The 22,566-nt window shown below is 41.5% G+C and overlaps 1 protein-coding gene across 3 annotated transcripts in view; it reads right to left on the bottom strand.

Moving 5' to 3' along the window:
- The window catches only part of corin (corin, serine peptidase), a 241,591-nt gene that overhangs the window by 113,652 nt on the left and 105,373 nt on the right, over nucleotides 1–22,566 (bottom strand). For all 3 annotated transcript variants that reach the window (XM_043691602.1, XM_043691580.1, XM_043691591.1), the window contains exon 4: nucleotides 14,768–14,946. In XM_043691602.1, the coding sequence (XP_043547537.1) occupies nucleotides 14,768–14,946 (179 nt within the window). The remainder of the gene's footprint in view (nucleotides 1–14,767; nucleotides 14,947–22,566) is intronic.

The following is a 22,566-nucleotide window of genomic DNA, read 5'->3' as shown; positions in this document are numbered from 1 at the left end:
CCCCCTCCCACTCTGCTGAGGACATGCAGGTCCTGGGTCTCCTTCACCGCCGCTCCCTCACCACCAGATGCCTGGAGGAAGAACCCCTCATCTTTCACCTCAGAACACTTCAACCCCAGGGCATCAATGTGGATTTCACCAGTTTCCTCATTTCCTCTTCCCCCACCTCACTCCAGCTCCAGCTTTCCAGCTCAGCACCACCCTCATGACCTGTCCTACCTGCCTATCTTTCTTTCCACTTATCCACTCCACCCTCCTCTCTGACTTATCACCTTTATCCCCACCCCCATTCACCTATTGTACTCTATGCTACTTTCTCCCCACCCCTAACTCCCTCTCATTTATCTCTCCACTCTGGAGGCACCCTGCCTCTATTCCCGTTGATTTTCCTGCTCCTCGGATGCTGCCTAACCATCTGTGCTTTTCCAGCACCACTCTCACCTCGACTCTGGTTTCCAGCATCTGCAGCCCTTGTTTTTAGCTAGTTGATTTACTGTCCACTCTAGTGTAAACAACTTTCACCTATGGCCAGAACTATAATGATAAAGCTTAGCAAATGTAACTACATTTAATAATCAGACTCCAGCTGATTCGATAGGGTGTCTCTTTACCTCATGGGGTTGTGATAATTGTTGCGTAGGTGTGAAGAGGAAATGGTGAATGCTAATAACATCAACATCAAATCTTACCATGAGCCTGAATCACAATTTTCAGCAAATCACTGAAAATTAAGGAACTTAACAACTTTCGCAATGTTGCTTTTACTCTTTAGGTGGTATATAACTTCATTATACTTCTACATTAGACAGTTGAGAGGAGATTGCATGCTGACTTAATCTTTGCTTCAAATAGAATAGTTCCTGGTTAGCAACTCACCATAGACAATTCACAGACATCTGATTAGCTTCCTGAATTATCTGTAGATGAAGTACTAGCAACAGATTGACTATTTATAATGCTTAACATAATTTATACTTGAATCCGATTATGGCTTGTTAAATTGGCATTATACATTTAGATCAGCTGGATGCAGTGCACCAGGCACCACAGGGAATGAAATGTTAGTTCAGGGATCACTTCAACTACTATCTAAAACACAGTTTCCACTAGGACTAGCTGTAATGAGAGAAATTTCAATGTATAAGATGGATTTCTTCCATTAAATTAAACTGTTAAGCTACATGGGGAACATAGAGTCTACAATTAGCAAACATCAAAATGAAGACAACCTACTGCCACTGAAAGATGGACATGCGGAAGAGATACCCAAGTAGAGCAATTAATACTGTATCGATTAATAGAGATATCTTTTCAAAAGGGATTTAAGGATTTACGGTTAAGAATTGAAGATCAATTACCCTACAAATATTAATGATTCAATTACTTGGAACAAGAGCAAGGGTAAACTGCAAATATGGAGATGGATGATTCATAGAATCTCACAGCATAACAGCTCTTTCAGCCCAATGACCTGATGCTACCTCTCCAAAAGAATGACAAGTTCATTTCACTCCACTTTCTTTCACGATGGTTTTGCAAGATTTCCACATTAAGCACTACTTACTTCCCTTTTGAAAGTTACTATTTAGTCCATTTCAACAAGCCTTTCTGGTATTGCATTCTAAATCTTAACAACTTGATGAGTAAATTAATTCTCCACATCACTCTTAATAAATAAGTAATCTACAGTTTTGCTTAATTATCTTTGGGAATTAGAGAGTATTTATACAGAACTTTTCCAGAGGGAATTAAATAGCTGAGTTAGACTACATTTTACGTAGACTATTAAAGAAGTGATCAAGATAGATGCACAACTTAAGTCACATGTTCAATGTCTTGGGGGAAGACAGTGGCATAGTGGTATTGTCACTGGACTAGATGTTCTAACTAATGTGCCAGGAGCCTGGGTTCAAATCCCATCCCATCACAGTAACTAGTGGAAGTTAAATTCAATAAATAAATACTGAATCAAAAGCTAGCCTCAGTGATGGAAACCATCAACAAATCCTGTAAAAACCCATCTGGTTCACTAATGTCATACAGAGCATGGTAACAGACCCTTCAGCCCAAATCATCCATACTGATCAGGTTTCCAAACTGAAATAGTCCCATTTGCCTGCGCTTGGCCCTCTAGTTTTGAACTCGTCCATCCGAGGCTAATGACTTTGGCTATTCACCTTATCTATGCCCCTCATGATTTTATCAACCTCAAGAAGGTGACCCCTCATCCTTGTATGATCTATGAAAAAAGTCCCACCCTATCCAGCCTGTCTGTATAACTCAAACGCTCTAGTTCTGGTAACATCCTTATACATCTGCACCTCTTCCAATTTAATAATATCCTTTCTATAGCAGGACAAACAGAATGACATGCAATGTTCTAAAAGTAGTCTAACCAATGTCCTGTAAGCTGTAACATGACATCCCAACTCCTATTCTCAATGTTCTGACCAAGGAGGCATGCATGACAAACACCACATGGTCTACCTATGACACCACTTTTTGAAGGAACTATGTACCTGAACCCATAGGTCTCTGTTCAGCAGCACTCCCCTGGGCCCTAACATTAACTGTGTAACTCCTGCCTTGGCTGGCCTTACCAAAATGCAACACCTCCCATTTATCTAAATTAAACACCATCTGCCTCTCCTCAGCCCATTGTCCCAGTTGATCAGGATCCAGAATATGGTCCTCCTCACTTGGCCTAGCTTCCATGTGACTCCAGACCCAGGAAAATCTGTAGCCATGTGGCTTGGAAGGTAGTGCTATGCCTGTGGTGCTGAAGCTCACAGTAACACTGAATATCCTTTCTCCATCTCCTTCCAAATCTCAAATGGGCAAAGGGTGGCACTTTCCAATCAGTCCTTCCAGGTGAAATAGAGGTTCACCTGCCTCTCTTCCAACCTAGTTTACTGCATCAGGTGCTCCCGATGTCGTCTTCTCTACATCAGGGAGACCAAACGTAAACTTAGGGAATGGTTCACCGAGCACCTCGGCCAGGTCCGCCAACCAGACCTCTGACGTCACCACGCATTTCAATTCCCCCAACCACTCCCTTTCTGACATGACCACCCTTGGCATACTCCATTGCCAAAATGAACCCAGAGCATATTGGAAGAACAACACCTCATCTTCTACCCGGGCAACCTACAGCCCAGAGGACCCAACATTGAGTTCTTCAATTTCAAATAACATCCCTCCCCATCCCTGATTCCACTCTCAACCCCTCCATTCCACTCCCTGCCACCAAACAGATTCATTCTTCCCATTGACCAACCAAGTCGTACACTCTACCTATCTTCACCACCCTGCCCCCACCACCCCCTTTATCTCCAACTTCCCCCATACCCACCCCTAGTCCTGAAGAAGGGTTACACCCGAAATGTTGACTTCTTCACCACCTGATGCTACCTGGCTTGCTGTGTTCTTCCAGCCTCCTGCCTATGTACTTCCCAATCAGCAGCTCACAAGCACAATTGTGAGTAGACTGATGCTCTTACACAAAAATAGTACAGTTTTCCCAGTTCGCTAGGGACCCAGAGAGCCAAGGTGCCCAAGTTGAGGGTTCCCTACAGTATAAGAGGCCATCAAACTCCCTGTATCATCCAGCCAGATTTCTGAACTGGAAGGGATTTCACTCCCTCATTGTCCAGCAACAATCCCTGAAGATGTGCAGCAGCCTATTCTTCAGGAGTCCTCTGACTGTCACAGACCTAAGCTGTTTTCTCCTCTAGCTGCAAGCCCATGCCAGTGCTGTGCCCACAAGAATATGGCTCTCAACCTATTCTAGATAAAGTACCCACTGAGGTGACCTTTCTGCACTGATGAAGAGGTTCAGAGGTCATGACTGAAACTCATGAGTTGGGAGGTAGTTTGATGGTCTGCTGGGGGTACACACTTCATCTCAAAAAAACAAGTTTACACCCAATACCTCAATTCAGACTTTAAGCTGCTTCATGTAAGCTTGCCCTTTATTATGTCCTTGTTTGAAAAACATTGCCTCCCTTTGGCAATATAAACATGTCAGGTCTATTAGAACCGTCTCCCATCTCAAGCTACTGCCTTTTACCATTTAGTTGCACCACTGTAACAGTTTTATTTGCCTTTTTCTGGAAATTATCTAGAGACTAGGACCTGTGGACACAGCCTTAGAATTAGAGGGGGTAAATTCAGAACAGAAATGCGGAGACATTTCTTCAGCCAGAGAGCGGTGGGCCTGTGGAATTCATTGCCAAAGAGTGCAGTGGAGGCTGGGACACTAAATGTCTTCAAGGCAGAGATTGATAAATTCTTGATGTCACAATGAATTAAGGGCTACGGGGAGAATGCGGGTAAGTGGAGTTGAAATGCCCATCAGCCATGATTAAATGGCGGAATGGACTCGATGGGCCGAATGGCCTTACTTCCACTCCTATGTCTTATGGTCTTATTGCCACTACTAAGCCCTCAGAATGGTATAAGGGTAGTCTCAGAGGAGACTTTGCTGTTTTAAGTAAGTTTTAAGTTCAAATTGATGTTTGAATTCTAATGTGTGAAGAGGAAGTTGTATTTTAATTTAAGATATCCTCAACATTAGTGAGGCGTCAAGAACACACAGTTATGGGGATCAATTCAATGCAGCATAAAAATACTCAGCAGCCAATAATAATTTCAATTGCCACAGCAAGGTCAAACAGCATGAGCAGCGAAAGCTGCTGATTATCTGAGCTGAACGGCAGATTCTTGAGTCCCACAACAGCAAAGTGGGAATGTGACATTTGCACACTGCTGTTCTGACCTTCACCATGAAATTCCACAGCTTGTGCTGTGACAAAAGCTTTTGTCGCTCTCAGCTCAATCAGTCCTGCAATAAACAATTATCAGCATTTTTAGCCCTTCATTAAAAAGAGATTGGCAATGAATCTCCTTGCCAGCACAGTGCTTGCACATATTGTATAGACATTCTTTTCTGAGCAAAAATCTAGGTAGAGTAGTTTCAGATGTTTATACACCTTTTGAATGGTGCTTCATCCTTTGAGCTTCCACCATCACATCTTTACTAGTCTCTTTTTCACACGTTAAAGTGACAGCCAGTGGAATAGGAACCAAATATCCTGGGTTTACACTGCTATAGGGATTTATGAAGTGAAGCAGCTGCCAGGAACTTCTGATTGTGTCATTTCTGCCCCAGAGGATGGTGACAATTTTATAATACCTTCCTGAGCAATCTATTATCATTCTGTTTCCAACAACTTGTGCACTTTTCTTGCAGTCTGAGCAGTGATAGAACTTTTGGATCCTTCAACTCCATAATTAGTGTGTTCTCAGAAATAAAAACTGACTGGAAGTGGCACCGTGGAATCTCATTGCAATAATATTTAAGTCTCCATTTACTGCTGACTTCACCCAACATCCTTCTCCTCACTTTCAGGTTAATGACTATTCATTTAATCCACCATCCATTGTACAACAGATTTGCCCTCATTGCCTTCATGTGTCAATTAACAACACCAGAATGCAGGGACTGGATTTTTAAATGGACCAAAGGCCAAGATTGCAGGTAGGTGGGGTTAATTTCATATTGCTGGCCTTTCTGCCATTTCCTCACAACCATTTTGACCTGACGCTATTCAGAGCGCCAGTCTCAGGATCATCCCAATGCAAACCAGTGGGCAGTTAATTCAGGATATTAACGTTCACCTTGGGATCTATCAAGGACCTGTCACTGCACTGTGTAAGATTTTCAACTATCAATTTGGTGGCCAATATCAGCCTGTATACATGCATGGGATGTGGACTTTGCTGGCTGAGCCAGCAATTATTACCCATCCCTAGTAGCCCTCAAAGGCGGTGGTGAGCTGCCTTTTTGAACTGGAGTCCATTTGGTGCACGTACTTAGTTGTAGATGGTACACACTGCTGCTACTGAGTGTTGGAGAGAGACAATGTTGAAGATCATGGGTGTGTTGCCAATTAAGAGGGCTTTGTCTTGGATGGTGTCAAGCTTGAGTGATGTTAGAGCTGCACTCAGCCAGGCAAGTGAGAAGCATTCCATCATAGTCCTGACTTGTGCCTATTGATGATAGGCAGGTTTTGATGGGCCTGTCACTATGCAGCATTGCTGACAGTTGTAGGTCACCTTGGTGGGAGGAAGTCCCTTGATCAATGTTAAATCAGTGCCTGCAGCACCAGTAGGAAGTTCTCATGCAAGCTACCCCCTGCTCTTGCTTTAGATCCTCTCTTTCTATTTGAAGTCCAATCTATGAACCCTTTCCCCTCACCATTTTCAACCCCACCTCCACACACCGCCTAGTTCTGTCTTGATTCCCCTAGTTCTGTCTTGGCTCTTGACTGAAGAGTTACTCTGTCACCACCAGCCACTGCCTCTTCCAAGGTGCCGCTGAGTGTAAGAGTTGCTTACTGCCTCAGACTGGCTGGCAGCTCTCTCAGTTCTGAAAACGGGACACTTGACTGAAATATTGACTTTGTTTCTCTCTCCACAGATGCTGCCAAACTTGCTGCGTTGCTCTAATAATTTCAGATTCCTATCTGGGTGGGGCTTCCCTAGTGGTTTTGGATCCCCAGGGAAACATTCTATGGGTGGCCTCAGCACTGCCTGACTGGCATGCAGGGCAGCGTAACTTCCATGGACAAGACGGTGTGGATCTCTCACCAGCTCTTTGGCTGGCTGATGACACTCCTGATATCTCAACAAGTGTCTGCTCACTGCTTCTTTTTCAGGGGACCCCTCCATGTCAGGACATCCTCTTGCTCTTCAATAATAAACTGGAGCTTTATCAATCGGTCCAACGAGGTGTCAGGACTGGAAGCTCTCCCATTGGCCTTCATTGCACAGTGAGCTCCTCTCTGCCAAGCACTGGCCTGGCCCTGTGAAAGCTCCTGTCAGCATGTTTGGAACACAGTGTATATGGTAAGGACTCATCCCCTTCCCTGCTATGCTGTGGTGGGTGTGCAGGAATGGGTTGGTATCCCGGAGGAAGAAAGGAGATAGAGGGTGGGATGGATGCTACTGTTTGTCTGCTTTTTCATTGGCATGTCAGGGTAATATTGTTAACTTTCAGTTAGACTGGCCACATTTGTTTTGAAAAACAATTTTGCAGTTTTGAGTCATTGAAAGTCTGAATAATTCTCCGCCCTCTAAGTATAAACTGTATCTGTACGGTCATTATTTTGTGCAAATATAAGATGATTTCTAAAGTCAAAGTTAACATTTAAAGACCTTGAACCTTCTTCAGGACTGATACCAACTAGGAAAAGGTGGTATTTAAGTTAATAATGGGTGTGAGGATGTATAATCAAGGCAACTGTGGGATTCGATGGGTTTGTAATGGATATTGGTGGTCAGCCTATTGGGGACGTGCTAGGTGCAATGGTTTGAAATACACTTTAGCTTTGCCTCTTATACAGACTTGCTGAACTCCTTAGAATGGAGAATGAAAGGTGAAGATGTCCTCCTCCACTTACGCATTAGGATTACTAGATTGAATTTTCTACGGGGGGGGCCCGGCTTATTCACCAATGAACCAGCATTTACATCATGTTTATAGGCCTACTGGAGATCATTTTCTGAAGCTATAACAGATTAGTTTTAAGCATCCTATGAAAATTCTTCATTTTTAGCACAAACATTGCAGAAAGTAAACCCAACAATTTACTAACCGTAACTCTTCTATTGTTCACTTTACAAACAGTGCTGCATTAACTAACAATGGGTCTGGCACTGAATTGACTCAGAAGGGAAAAAGTATGGTTAACATGTAGTGCTTTTATCAACTGGTACAAGCCCATGAACACTTAGTGTATACATGAATACAATATAGAGCTTACATTGCACAAAATTCTGTTGCTCAGAACATGCAGCAAAACAAAATCTATTGTTTCACATTCAACAGAGCATATATTATGACACTAGCCTGGATTTCCTGATGAATTGTGCCTTATTTTCATATTTCCGTGAGCATTTCTGATTTTAAATTACTCCATCACTGGTCTCTTTTCTTTCTACTCTTTGAGCCCCAAATTCTGAAGAAGTTCCCTAAATATGTCTGCCTCTTTATTCCTCTATCCATGCAAGACACTCTTTGAAAATGTTTTGATCATCCTCTTCAATTTCTATTAACATGGTTTGGTGCCAAATTTTATTTTAATAATGCTTCTGTGAAGGGCCTTGGAATGTTTTATTACATTAAAAGGTGTTAGATTAATCAACCCATTCTCTCTAGAGCTACAAAAGTAACTTTCATTTTTATGCAGGATCTCAGTACTTTGGTACTGATAGTTTCCCAGTGTCATATCCAGCAAAATAATTGGGAGTGTTTAAATTAAATTGCAATTTCAACACTGTGTCTTATTTTCTGTCATTAGCACATCAATAGTACTCAAAATAATTACACCAGTACAAAAAGAGGCAGCATTGCAAGGCATCATAAGTAGGTGTGCTTCACAAAGGGATAATATTGATGGGTTATGTCATATGCTATAACTTAACCCTACAGTGTAAAAGAAAAAATATTTTACCCAGTTAGAATCCTGAATATGGCATTATGCTCCTGATCTAGGCTTACACCACAGAGGTGAGGTTAGCCCCAGATGCAGCATTTGGCAAGCAAGAATCGGAACCTTTTTCCATATACTTGACAACAGTAAATATACACTTAAAAAAAACTTCACTGATTGTAAAACAATGCAGTACAAACTGAAGATATGAAAGGCATTACACAAATGCAAGTCTCTCTCTACACCAATCTAGAATTGGTTTACCATTTACACAACAATTATTCACATGAGAATCTTGCCCTCAACCAAGGCCTTTTGACGCTACCCTTATTTGATGCAGGATACTCTCACAGTTAAGAGTGAGTGTGTCTCCGAATATTCTGTTCAGTCTCCCCATGCAGACTAGTAGAACTTCTAGGCAACTTAAATGATTTATGAGCAGTATTTTCCTTGTGGGTTACACACCTTGCCAGAGTCAAATAGGGACGAGAAATATGTAAAAACAGTCTCCTGCAATGAGATAGGCTCACCAACTTAAGAATGGGCAACAGTTGGCACTCCAGTGTGGAAGAAGCACCAGGCAGCCCTTTCAGGTAAAAGAGAGAGAGGGGTGTTATGGATGGCGGTACCCTCTCTCTAACTTGTTAACTTAAGAAATGGCCCTTCCACTAGGTGTCCTGTGGCTGCAGCTGAAGTCAGACACAGACGAGGTGACACTCTACGTCAGACTTGTGCATTGGCCTTGTCCCCTACTTCTCCAGGAAGCTATACTGTTTCAAGCCTTCTAAGGTCATGGAAGCCATCAGGACAATAGGCCTTAATAGGTAATTCACAAGTTCAATGAAGAATGCAGGAGGGCATGGCAAGAGCAGCACTAGGCAATCTGGAGAACTACCAAACAAGACGACTCACATACCAAATAGCATAAGTGATAGACAGATCCAAGCAATCCCACAACCATAGATTAGATCCAATCTGCATTCCTGCCACATCTAGTCGTGAATGTTGATGGACAATTCAAGAACTCACTGGACGAGGAGGCTCCACAAATATCCCCCTCTTCAATAATGGGAGAGGCCAACACATCAGTGCAAACGATAAGTTTGAAGCATTCACAACGATCTTCAGCAAGGAGTGCAGAGTGGATGATCCTCCAGAGGTCCCCAATGTCACAGATGCTAGTCTTCAGTCAACCCAATTCATTTCACATGATATCAAGAAATGGCTGGAGGCACTGGACACTGCAAATGCTATGGGCCCTGATAACACTCCAGCAAAGGACTGAAAACGTATGCTCCAGTCAAGCTGTTCCATTACAGCTACAACATTAAACCTAACCAATGAGCTAGAACTTCGACCAGGAATGACCTGAACATGAAAATCAGGACAAACCCAACCCAACCAATTATCACCCCATCAGATTTTCTCCATTGTCAATAACATTGATGAAAGGTGACATCAACAGTGCTATCAAGTAGCACCTACTCGGTGATGCCCAGTTTGGTTTCCGCCAGGGCCACTCAGCTCCTGACCTCATTACAGCCTTGGGTCAAACATGGACAAAAGAGCTAAATTTCAGAGGTGAAATGAAAGTGACAGCCCTTGACATCTAGGCTTCATCCGACCAAATGTGGCATCAAGGAGCCCTAGCAAAACTGGAGTCAATGGGGATCGGGGGCAAAGTCTCCACTGGTTGAAGTCATATCTGACATATGGGAAGATAGTTGTGGTTGTTTGGGGGCAGTCATCTCAGCTCCAGGACATCTCTGCAGAAATTCTGTAAGGTATTGTCTTTGGCTCAATCATCTTCAGTTGCTTCATCAATGACATTCCCTCCATCATAAAGGTCAGACAAGGGGAATGTTTGCCAATGATTGCACAATGTTCAGCACCATTTGTGACTCCTCAGATACTGAAGCAGTCCATGTTAAAAAGCATCAAGATCTGGACAATATCCAGTCTTGGTTTGGCAAGTGCCAAGAAACATTCACACCGCACAAATGCCAGGCCATGGCCATTTCCAATAAGAGACAATCTAACTACTTCCCCTTGACATTCATGGTGTTACCATGATTGAATCCCCCCACTTCAACATCCTGAGGGTTACCATTGACCAGAAACTGATGGTTTAAATATGGTGACAACATGGTAAGAGGCCAGTAATACTGTGGTGAGTAACTACCTCCTGACTCCCCAACACCTGTCCACCATCTACAAGGCATAAGTCAGGAGTGTTATGGAATACTCCCCACTTGCCTGGATGTGTGCAGCACTAACAATATTGAAGAAACTTGACATCATCCAGCATAAAGCAGCCCACTTGATTGGCATCACATCTGTAAACATCCACCACTGATACTCAGTAGCAGCAGTGTTCACTATCTAAAAGACTCATTGCAAAAATTCATATGGACTCCTTATACAGTACTTTCCAAATCCAATACACTTCCATCTAGAAGAACAAAAGTAGCTGATAATATATAGGAATAACACTACCTGCAAACTCTCTCACCATCCTGAATTGGAAATAAATTGCCATTCCTTCACTGTTGTTGGTTCAAAATCCTAAAAATCACTCCCTAACAATATTGTGGGTATATTTATGGCACATGGACTGCAGTGGTTCAAGAAGGCAACTCACCATCATCTTCTCTCTAGGACAATAAAAAAATTGAATGTCCAATCCTTGCAACTAGGTCATGGTAGCACTCTAATTCTACCTCCAGGATAATGGCTTGGGTGTGGGATAGGAGCCATGGAAATGGCTCACCAGCTAGCAGCACATTCATGTGCCTGCCACATTCAGGTCTAAAACATGAATTCTATGTTTTCACTAATATTTTCATTGGACAAGTAAATACTTCAATTTCTGTCAAAATAAAATAGACAATTGTAAGCATCAAACTATAAAGAGAAAATAATGGAAATATATGGCAGATTCAGCCATATCAGTACACCATCAATTAGAGCAGCACTGGCTAAAGCCGTTACATAGCTTTCATTTCTTCAGCTGCCATCAGGTACTTGTAGCCTTTTGTGATGGACATTTCAGTTTCTAGTATTTGTGTTGGACTCAACGGAGAATACAAGAATGTGTCTTTCTTACAATGGTGTTTGGCCCGTACAAATCGTTGTAACATTTGGAAGCATGCCCTTCACAAACCGCAACATAACAAACTATGGCACTTTTTGTGACCATCAGTATATTTGAGACCATCTTATGTCTATTAGAATGGTTACCTGAAATTCATTTCAGCATTAACTAAGAACTAAACAGTACATTGTTAATACATTTTGAATGTTTTTTTTTAAACTAAGATGTGTTTTTGGACTTCTATGTAATGATCTGCCAGATATTATTTACAAGAACCTCATTGCAATTGGTGAACATTCCTAGACCATTGAAAAGAAGTTCCATTCTTCAAGGGCTTTGTTCCCATTTCATAAAAATAAAAATATATTTTAAAGTAACTCAGTGGGATCTCATTCATTAACTTCCTGCTATGGGAAGCGCAGATCTTATTAACATGGAATCCTAATTAAAAACGTTTTACTGAGATTAAGTTATAAAGAAGCTTTTTCCAGTAGCATTCTCCAACTGACCTCCATTAAACAAGTGCAAGTACTTCAGCAAAGCCCTGTTGAAGTGAGTTGCTTTTTAAATTCTTTAGTCACAATTGTACTGGTCACGATTCTCAGAAATAGTTAAGTCCTTTTTGTATTGTGATCTATCCATTCATAATAAAAGAAACAAAAATCAAAATGTGCAGAAGTAAATTTGACACCATACAATCACATTGTCTAAACTGATTACAGAAACCGAATATGTTTATTGTGTACATAGTCTCTGATCAAACCATCTTCATAAAGTCAGAATAACAAGACAAGCATGAGTGAGCTGAGAATGCAGTGTAGGATGAAGGAACATGAGAACATGGAGCTGGCCTGCCACGTATTTCTTGCTTTGGGCACTCCGTTCTCGTGAAGTTTTAATGTCTCCGATTTTTATGATACTTTCCCTCACCATTACATTTACCAACTGTTTTCCCCTGCCCCCCCCAAAAAATATATTGAGGGAGTAATTTAAGGGAGTACAGTGCATGTACTTTACAAAAACATATGTCAAATTACTGGACCAGGCAGTGTGACTGAACATGACCTGTGTGGCTCACGATGCATTCTTCAATGATGTCAATGGAAATAAGATGCAGTACTACATGAATGAATTTCATTGGCTTTAATTTCCAAGGTGTAGTTCTCCTGCGATCATGCTCCAACTTTGATGTATGATCACCAGAACCCCAGAGATAAAGTATACTTGTATACTTACAGATTGATATTGTCAAAGTTATAGCAAAAGATCAGGATAATTTGAGGCATTTATTTAAGCTGCTTTCCAGCTGATTTAGTTTTCTATTCACATTTATTCTTACAGTTTATGGAAAGATAATGCTAAGTCTATTGACATATTATGTGCAACAGTGTGTAATTAAGCCAAATGATGAACAATGGCAAAGTTTAGGAAGCAGATTTCTACTAAATCATTTTAGAAGGCACAGCAGCTAATGTGCTTTGGTTTAAGATAATGATATCAGTATGGGTAGAATTTAATGCCCTCCTAGGGTTAGGTGCTAAGGTGAAGATGGTTGAGGGAGTGTGCTCGAGATCTAGCCGCAGAGCCATCTCACTCTAATCACATCCAATGGGTATTCTTCTCATGTGGAGGCAAGTTCAAGAACTTTAACTGGTGCACCATTAGTATTCAACCAGCAAAGGGCATGATAGCCCATCATCTGGGAAGGTCCATTGTTCATGCTTTGCCCAATCACAGACCCAACATCAGGAAAGGGTAAAGGTTCACAGGAAGTCACTCCCCCATTCATCAGCAACCCTGATCCTGCCTTCACTCACTTCTACCTGAGGATTTATTGGCAATCCATCACAGGCCCGACAATACGATGGGCAGCCAACATCGTTTCCACTTTTTAAAAAATTTACTTGTGTGACATGAGTGTCATTGAATATCAAGGGGTGGTGGTTAGAATATCCCTTATTGAAGATGGTCATTATCTGGCATTTGAGAGGCATATATATTATTTACCACTTGTCAGCCCAAGCCTGGACATTGCCTGGATCTTGTTGCATTTGAACATGTATTGCTTCAGTATCTGAGGAGCAGTGAATGGTGCTGAACATTGTGCAATCATCAGCAAACATTCCAACCTCTGTCTTTATAATGGAGGAATGTTATTGATGAAGCAGATGAAGACGATTGGGCCTTGGAACTACTGCAGAGATGTCCTGGAGCTGAGGTGACTGACCAACAACCATAACCATCATTCTAGATGCCAGATATGACTCCACCCTGGCAAAGAGTTCATCCCCAATTCCAGTTTTGCACAGACTCTTGATGCACACTCAATGGAATGCTGTAAGTCTCTCCCTGCCTCTGGAATTCAGCTCTTTTGCACTTGTTTGAACCAAAGCTGTAATGAGGTCAAGAGCTGAGTGGCCCTGGCAGAACCCAAACTCGACTTAATTCAGTGGGAGGCCCGATGCTGCCCAGCTAAGTCTCCAATTACCATGCAATTGCATTTGGCCTCCAGCAATACAGATCTATCACTGGTTTTACTACTATTGGGTGGGACCTTCTCACCCATATGAAATCCTGGTCTATACATGCTCATCTTAGTCCAGAATAGTTGATGAGAGAATTTGGCTCAATGCATTCATTTACAGACACTGTGTCAATACATCCATTCCAGGCTCACATAGGAAGGATGAGCACTTTGATGGGCTAATAGATGGCCATTGCCTAAGATGCCACAGGTCTCTATGAGCCATCCCCTTCACAATTAGTGGAGAAACTAAGAATAATTACTTAATCCAGATTTGCCACTGTATTTATATTTTTTTCCTGGATGGTTAACCACTCTTATTTTGATAAAACTGAACTGTTTTTCAAATATCAGAGGATCACATCAAAAAGATTCCAGAAGATAACTGAAAAATGTACTGACTGGCCAGAATTAAATTTAGATGATTTATGTGCAAACAAACTGTGAAAGATTATCTGAATAGGATACACACAAGTATTTGGTACTATGTGCTTTAATATTTGGATTTCAAAGTCTTTCATTTAATACTTGGCAATCAAACAGCACAAAATAATCACAAGAATTATTGATAACAGAATCTGACCCTGTGATACAACAGTGAGTTCAAATTAAGAAGAATTGAAAGTGGTGATAAGTAATTCATATTCAACTCACTTTTTCTTTCCTCTTGCTCGGGTGAGAAGCATATCTTGCTGGTGTTTTCCATTCCTGTATCATTGATAAATCTGGAGCATTTGAGGACTTCTGGCCACCCAGCCTCCACTTGTTGCAATAATGGCTCACAGCCTTGCTTCGCAGCCTCACAGAATGACATACACGGCAGAATCACTGCTCTAGATTTTAAAAAATGACATGTTTCACGTGAATGGATGGAGACATTACTGAGCAATTACCTTGCAATTAAAGTTTAGACAGCATGATAAAGGCAGCCTATCCACAGTAGATATTAGAACTTGAAAAGACACAAATACTTCAAAACACATACATCATTCAAAATAATTCAGCTTGACTCCTCAAAGTACTGGCTCATGGGTAATAGTAACTCTAAAATAGCTTGAAACAACTTGGCTTTCTAGGCCATTTCACAGGACAGATTAGAGTTAACCATATTGTTGTGGGTCTGGAGGCACATGTAGGCCAGATAAAGATGACAGACTTCCTTCCCTAAAGCACAATAATCATTGTTAGACTTTTAATTCCAGTTTATTTTGTTCACCAATTTCCACCAACTACCCCTGGAGGGATTTGAACCCAGATCTTCAGAGTATTGCTTTGATCTCTGGACCTGTAACAATATCATCATACCATCACCTTCTCTATTATGCAACATATAAAATATTCGCTTTTCATTGCCGGGCACTGTTTGAGCCTGTGAGGTTTCATAACTCCATAGTGCTGAGAAGAAATTTTTGTGTCTGTTGTTACAGACTGCAGTGCTAGGTGTTGGTTTCTCAAGTGTATGTTTTTCAATGTTGTGCCTTAAAGGTTGAATGACACTGCCTACCATGTTGTATGAATATGCCAGCTCACTACACTCAATGAGTTGTGACTCATAATGTATCTTACTGCTATCATCTTTTTTTTAAGTGGAGGAACTACACTTGGTAGACAGAACCCACTTCCTGGTTCGGTTAGCGATTAGCTACAGGTGACATTTATACAAAGGCAGTGATTGTGAGGAGGACTAGCTATGAAGTGCTATGCTCCTTAGCTACTCTGCTCTTAAGTCCATTTGACATCGTCGCAGGAGCAATGGCAGGAATAGGAATCTTGGGGTCTGGTGTTGCATCTCAGCCCTAGTCCCTGACCCACACAACCCAAGCAAGGCATCATCTTTAATTATGCGATCAATTCAAGTTTCCAACAGTACCACCGAAGTATTTTAAGTGTGGTTCTACTGGAGACAATTCTGTGTCCCATTTTTCTCTTCTGGATGAAGTAAATCTAACTATTCCACTTATGCAAATTCAAGGCTTATACGAAATGTATGGTGAAACTTCCAGGTAAAATAGCAAATCAAACGTGAAGAGGTGAATGATACATCCCAAATTAATCTTCTTCTCTGTTGATAAAAGAAGATAAAGTGAGTCCATGCTTTTATGACATGGATAAAAATGATTTTGATATTTTCATTATATTCAACCAATGACTGTTCATCAAAAATCATAACATTACTCTTGGGTTTGAACTCTTGGGCCTTAAATATTCTTTTCTTCAATCAGCTAAAGGCTGAGTTGGCATATTGATGGTAAATTCCACCATCTGTATCACCCTTCGTCTAGAGGAGATAATGGTCATGGTTTCCCAACCCAGCGGCAATCCCCACACCCCTGTATGCCTTGAAGACATGGACAATATTCAGCAGGCATCTCAAAGCACCAGGAAAAAGTGGGTTCTGCAGATGTTGGAGATTATCGTCAAGATTAGAGTGGTGCTGGAAAAGCACAGCAGGTCACGCAGCATCCGAGGAGCAGCAAAATCGGTGTTTCAGGCAAAAACCCTTCATCAGGAAATCTCAAAGCACCAGTTGTTTTGCAAGATCTGCCAAATCTGGTGAGAAGTGAGGGAATGAAACATCAGTGCCCTCTCCTCAGCAAATATATCTAGCACTGAAAGTCAACTCATTCAAATCCAGCTCAATTGTAGGAGCACATGGTTCCAATATCTGATGCAAGACTCCCAAAGCAACTGATCTAATCAGAAATAAAATCAGAAATTGCAGGAAAACTCAGCAGTCCATGAGCATCTGTGGAGAGAAAGCAGAGTTAACATTTCAGGTCCTTCTTCAGAACTGATTGTACACAGGCAAAAGATTGATAGTATGCTGAAGATGGGGTGGGGTGGGGTGGGGTGGGGTGGGGTAGGGGCATGATTGGTAGGAGGAAGGAGTAAATGATTATGGAGATGGAGCTGAGACAAAGAGATAGAGAAACAGAGAACAACAGTTGGGCAGACAAATAGGTAGGTAAAGGTCAACCTAGGAGAATCAATAATCACTAATGGGATCCACTAATGGCGGACAATTGGACGTCTGTGGTAGCAGCCCATGTGATGACAAAGCCTAGTATGTGGGGGATGGGGTAAGGACATGGGAGAAGGGGTTCAGACCCTAAAATTACTGAACTCGATATTGAGTCCAAAAGGTTGCAGCATTCCCAAGTAAAAAATGAGCATCTCAGGCAACCACAGATCTTTGGATTTTTTTTATCTAATCAGAATATTGTCACAGCAGGAAATTCCCAGGAGGACTGCGGAAACACCTCAGATGTCCTCAATGCATCCACAAAATGATGAAATATCCCTGACAACTTTGGGAGTCCCCAGATGTCACTGACTAAAATGGAGAATGCTAATTCAGGAAGTCACAGAATACTTCATTGTGAACATGCAGAGATGAAGGGATTGGAAAGAGTGAATAAACCTCGCAACATCTCATCTGCCAGACCCCTAGGGTAATTACTGAACTTGTATCGCAAGGTCAACAGATCATCCCAGAATCCATCAAACAGGAACTGAAGCAAATAATTTCAAAATGGAGGGATTAACTAAGGAATAGTTGATCAAAGTTGGATAATAGAAGAAACTGAGAGGTCAGTATTGTTGCACAGTTATTAATAAATCTGTTCAAAGAGACATTTTAATAACCTTGAAATAGTATACGAATCATTTAACAAACATTATGATAAACTTTATGTAAGAAAGGTCAAGTTGTAAAATAATCATTCTTACTTCCTCAAAGCATCCTCTTTAAATTGAAATAGATGGAGTCAATAAATATATTTTTCTCCTCTATTGAAAGGAATGCAAGGAATATGGAGATAATGTATGGTAGAAAAATAGACTAGACAACTTCATGGAAATTTCTTTCTGATTTACGTCACAATCCCGGTTTCTACTTAAAGGCTATTCATCAGAACTTGGACACGTATAAAAGCATTAGAACTATACTCTTCCTCTGTAAACATTTCAGCTTTGGAATGTTATTTTCAAAACAGACCTGTGACTTGTTGACAGAGATTATTTAGGATTCATTTGTGCCCCATTACAGGCACTGTCGAGAACCCATGACGTTAGAAAGAACATGTTTGGGATTAGCGTCCATTCTTAGTCAAATTGTCTGTACAATCTTACAGAGCTTGTTCTTGTTGCATATTGTTTTACTCACATTAACTACAGCTTGCAAGGATGAGAAGGGACCTGATTGAAATGAATACGTTTATAACAGGACTGGGCAGATTAAATGCGAGGAGGGTGTGCTCTGTGTTTGGGGAGTCAAGAACCAAGGGATATTGTCTCAAGACAGACCACTTAGGACTGAGAAATGGATTTTTTCCCCATTTGCTCAAGGAGTAGTGAACTGGCAGGAGTCTCTATCACAGAAAGATGAGGAGTACAAGTCACTCAATACATTCAAGAAAGAGACAGATAAATTTTTAAATTTTAAAGGCATCAAAAAGTTTGACTAAAGCAGGGCGTGGCTCTGAGATAGAGGATCAGCCATGATCAGATTGAAGCAGGCATCTGGGCCGAATGGTCTACACTTCAATGTTTCTATGTTTTATTTGTGACCTACACCTCAACATTATGAATGGTGGCAATATTTCTTTTACCAAATCATTATTTGAAATGGTTCAGCAATTCACCAATTTTTCTCAAAGGTAGAGATTTGTTTCCTTTGGCAGCCTTTCATCACAGATAACAATGGCTGTGTTAAACATTGTCTGTTCTGTGGGTTGGGGTTCCACTCTGGCACAGCAGTCTGTGCTGCATTTGATCAGATAGAAACATTGGGATGAGAAGGTGAAAGAGTCAGTAGCCTGTGTTTTCTCTGGGCCCTCTTCTCAGTGAGTTGCACTTCCACTCACTGCTTCTAAAAAGATCCTCCAAACTGTCAGCATCTGAACTTCAGGCCTGTTGTTACCAAGAGGTCAGTGTCAATGTTTAACATTTTCACAGTGTTATTGTAGGTGTGTTTTAGCCAAGATATGGATGGTCTGCAAATCATGACCTACTGATCAGTTCACCATCCAAAAGGTCTTTGGCTATACTGCTGTCATTTAATGAATGTAGCCAGCACAGGTATTAATGGCTCAGCAATGACAATGTGTTATTAGCAAGCAGATAACAGCATTATGTTGCATCATGAGCCATCACTGTATTAACACAGAAACTAGAAGTGGAGTAGGCCCCTCATCCCCTTGAGCCTGGTCATCATTCAATAAGGCAGAGGTGGGTACTCCAGATGCTGGAGATTAGAGTTAAGATAGACTTGTGCTGGAAAAGGACAGCAGGTCAGGCAGCATCCAAGGAGCAGAAAAATTGATGCCCTTTATCAGGAATCCATCATTCAATAAGTCCGTTTGGGGGAAAGGACGGGTGTTACTGCAGTAGGATGACTCCAGAAAAGCAGCTGACGGAAGGAAAAAGGAGCATGATAATCATATTTTATTCTCCACCCCTCCCCCCTTATTAATGAGAGGGAAAGGGAAATTGTGTGGTTTAACCGCATGGAGGATAACACAGGCCCCACACATTATCCTTTCGTTCTGTCAGACCCTGGTCATGAGGTATTGGTTGGTCCCCTCCCGACCCCCGGATCGAGTGGCCTCACTCAGTGGAAGTTGGCAGTCTCTGATTGGCTGGCTGGGCTGGCAGAGTCTACCACTGCATGTTCCGATTGGCGGGGCAGGGTCTGTTTGTGCCCTGACTCTTTCTGAGACTTGCTACATTAATGCTGAAGGGTAAAAGTTTGGGACCTTATCATCTCAAAAGGCAAAGTTCATAGGGCCTTTTATTGAACTGCTTCATGGCTGCTGGCAACATTGCAGATTCTTGTTTCTCTCCCTGTAAACCTAGTTTGTTCCCTCTCAGGGTCCAACACAATGGAGCCAGCCACAGTGACTGAAGTTTGTGTGAGTGTTGCCCACGTGTAGCAAATGACAGATTATGTATTGTGAATCCTCCAGGTATGCACAAAATAGCCAGTGGAGTAACGTGCAATTTTGCTCTCCTTACGCGTTGATGGGCGGGGGTGGACAAAGTTAAAAACATGCCACATCAGGTTATAGGGCAACAGGTTTATTTGAAAGCATTAGTCAGGACACTAGTCTTTTGTTATAACTTGTCTTATGGACTACTCCACAGCTACCGGATGAAGGAGCAGTGCTCAGAAAGCTAGTGCTTCCAAATAAATGCTGTCCTTATAGGTAAATCTCCTATAATGCAGTAGTTGTGTTCTCATGCAACTCGGTGTATTAGAAAATTGTGCAAAATAAGTAATTGGGCCTGTGGGATAAGCAGGGTTAGGGCTGAACCACAAAATACCAGTAAAAATCAGAACAAAACTAGTTAGCCTAACAAATGATAGCACAGTCTAAGTAAATCTTTAAATCATATATTTTCATGTAAACTTAACATTTGAATACTAAGGTTACTGACTACAACACTACCTTTCATGAAACTCATCACCAGAAAGCATGCAGACTGACCACGTGATACTGATGCGCACCTAAGGATTGTCCTCAAGTTTGAAAAACATGTAGACTACAATTTCCGATTTCAAGGCCTGCAGAGCTGATTGCATTCCTGTTTTAGCAGAACACACTGAATTTACATTTTGCAAACGAGATTCTGAGGCTGCTTTGCTGTTCAGCTGGTGCCAGGGTTTATAAAATTATTTGGTGACATAATCTTATTTTGTCACTATCAGGTTCATAGCTTCTTGAAAGTAGAGTCACAGGTAGATAGCAAGTGTTGGCAAATGGGACTAGATTAGGTTGTGATATCTGGTCGGCATGGACGAGTTGGACTGAAGGGGCTGTTTCCGTGCTGTTCATCTCTATGACTCTAAGATAATCTGATTACTCCACATTCCCATCTACCCTCAATCCCACCCATGCTCATCAAGAATCAATCTCCATCTGTCTTAGAAATATACAAGAACTTAGATTTCTACACAACAGGGGAAGCAATTGAGTTTGTCTGGATTACCTTCAGCTCATTCTAAGATGCAAATGATTAAGCATCTCAACGTGTTCCCATTTGAAATAATCTAATCATGTACCCATAAACAACTCTTCAAAAACAAATACCAAAGTCACAAATATGGTGTATAGCAATTAGCCATGGATCGTCAAATATGAAACAATGTTAATTGTAAAATGGTTCTAATTCCTGCAATTTCACTTCATGTTGATGTCAGTCTTGTAGGGTTGGAGACACCAATGTGCATGCAGTTTAATCCAAGAGTCTAAAATATAACAGGTTTAAACTGTTAAAAATATGTGCTGCAGGTAGCAGAACTAATTTGATGCCATTATGGTTTGGCATCCATGTTGGGATGCGAGGTTAACACACTGACACAATAACAATAACTGCTGGAAAAAAAATCTTATTGTCTGACAGTGACCAGAAAAGTCATCCCTAGTCTTTGATCTGTCTATTTTAAATCCGTGTGTAGCATAGACACATTTTTAAACTCTACATATATTAAAAAAGCACCACTCATATAATTGGCCACTTTTTAAATAAACAGGAAAAAAAAGGAATCATCTGGTGCAAATCTTTAGATGGTGATTTTTCAAAGCACTTTAGGGATGGGTTTTAATTTAATTTAGACCAAAAGGATAAAAGGTTTTCTTGACCAAACTCAAAGGGAAAACATTTTTAGAATTTTTGATTTATTTCAGTGTCTGGAAGTCCATAGCAGTTATGAAACTGAGACTCTTTGGCATTGGTTCAGACTCCTCACACCCATATGCCAGAGAGATTTTCAGACAATAGAAATACCACACAGGAACACGATAGGGCACTTCATCTGAGGTGGAATTACATTATTGAACAAACACATAGCTATCAAAATATTCCAGTGTGGCATCCCATTGCGCAATATAAATTCTCCATTACTTTTGGGATTCTTTTCCATATTATAGTTCAAGTTTATTGTTCCAACAAGCCTAATCAACATTGCATCCGTTGTGGGAAGTGACAATGTTTAGCATTACCAATAAAATTATTTAAAAACAAACATGAATACCGTACAACCCAGATGGCCTCCTTCTTCAAAGACCGCAATTTCCTCCCAGACGTGTTCGACGATGCCCTCCACCGCATCTCCTCCACTTCCCGCTCTTCCGCACTTGAGCCCTGCCCCTCCAATCGCCACCAGGACAGAACCCCACTGGTCCTCACCTACCACTCCACCAACCTCCATATACATCGTATCATCCGTCGTGATTTCCGCCACTTCCAAATGGACCCCACCACCAGGGATATATTTCCCTCCCCTCCCCTATCAGTGTTCCGAAAAGATCACTCCCTCCGTGACTCCCTCGTCAGGTCCACACCCCCCACCAACCCAACCTCCACTCTCGGCACCTTCCCCTGCAACCGCAAGAAATGCAAAACTTGCGCTCACACCTCTCCCCTTACTTCCCTCCAAGGCCCCAAGGGAT

Source organism: Chiloscyllium plagiosum, chromosome 1 (assembly GCF_004010195.1).
Source record: "Chiloscyllium plagiosum isolate BGI_BamShark_2017 chromosome 1, ASM401019v2, whole genome shotgun sequence".
NCBI lineage: Eukaryota > Metazoa > Chordata > Chondrichthyes > Orectolobiformes > Hemiscylliidae > Chiloscyllium > Chiloscyllium plagiosum.
The sequence above is the reverse complement of the archived record's forward strand: the minus strand, read 5'-3'. Positions and strand labels throughout refer to the sequence as shown.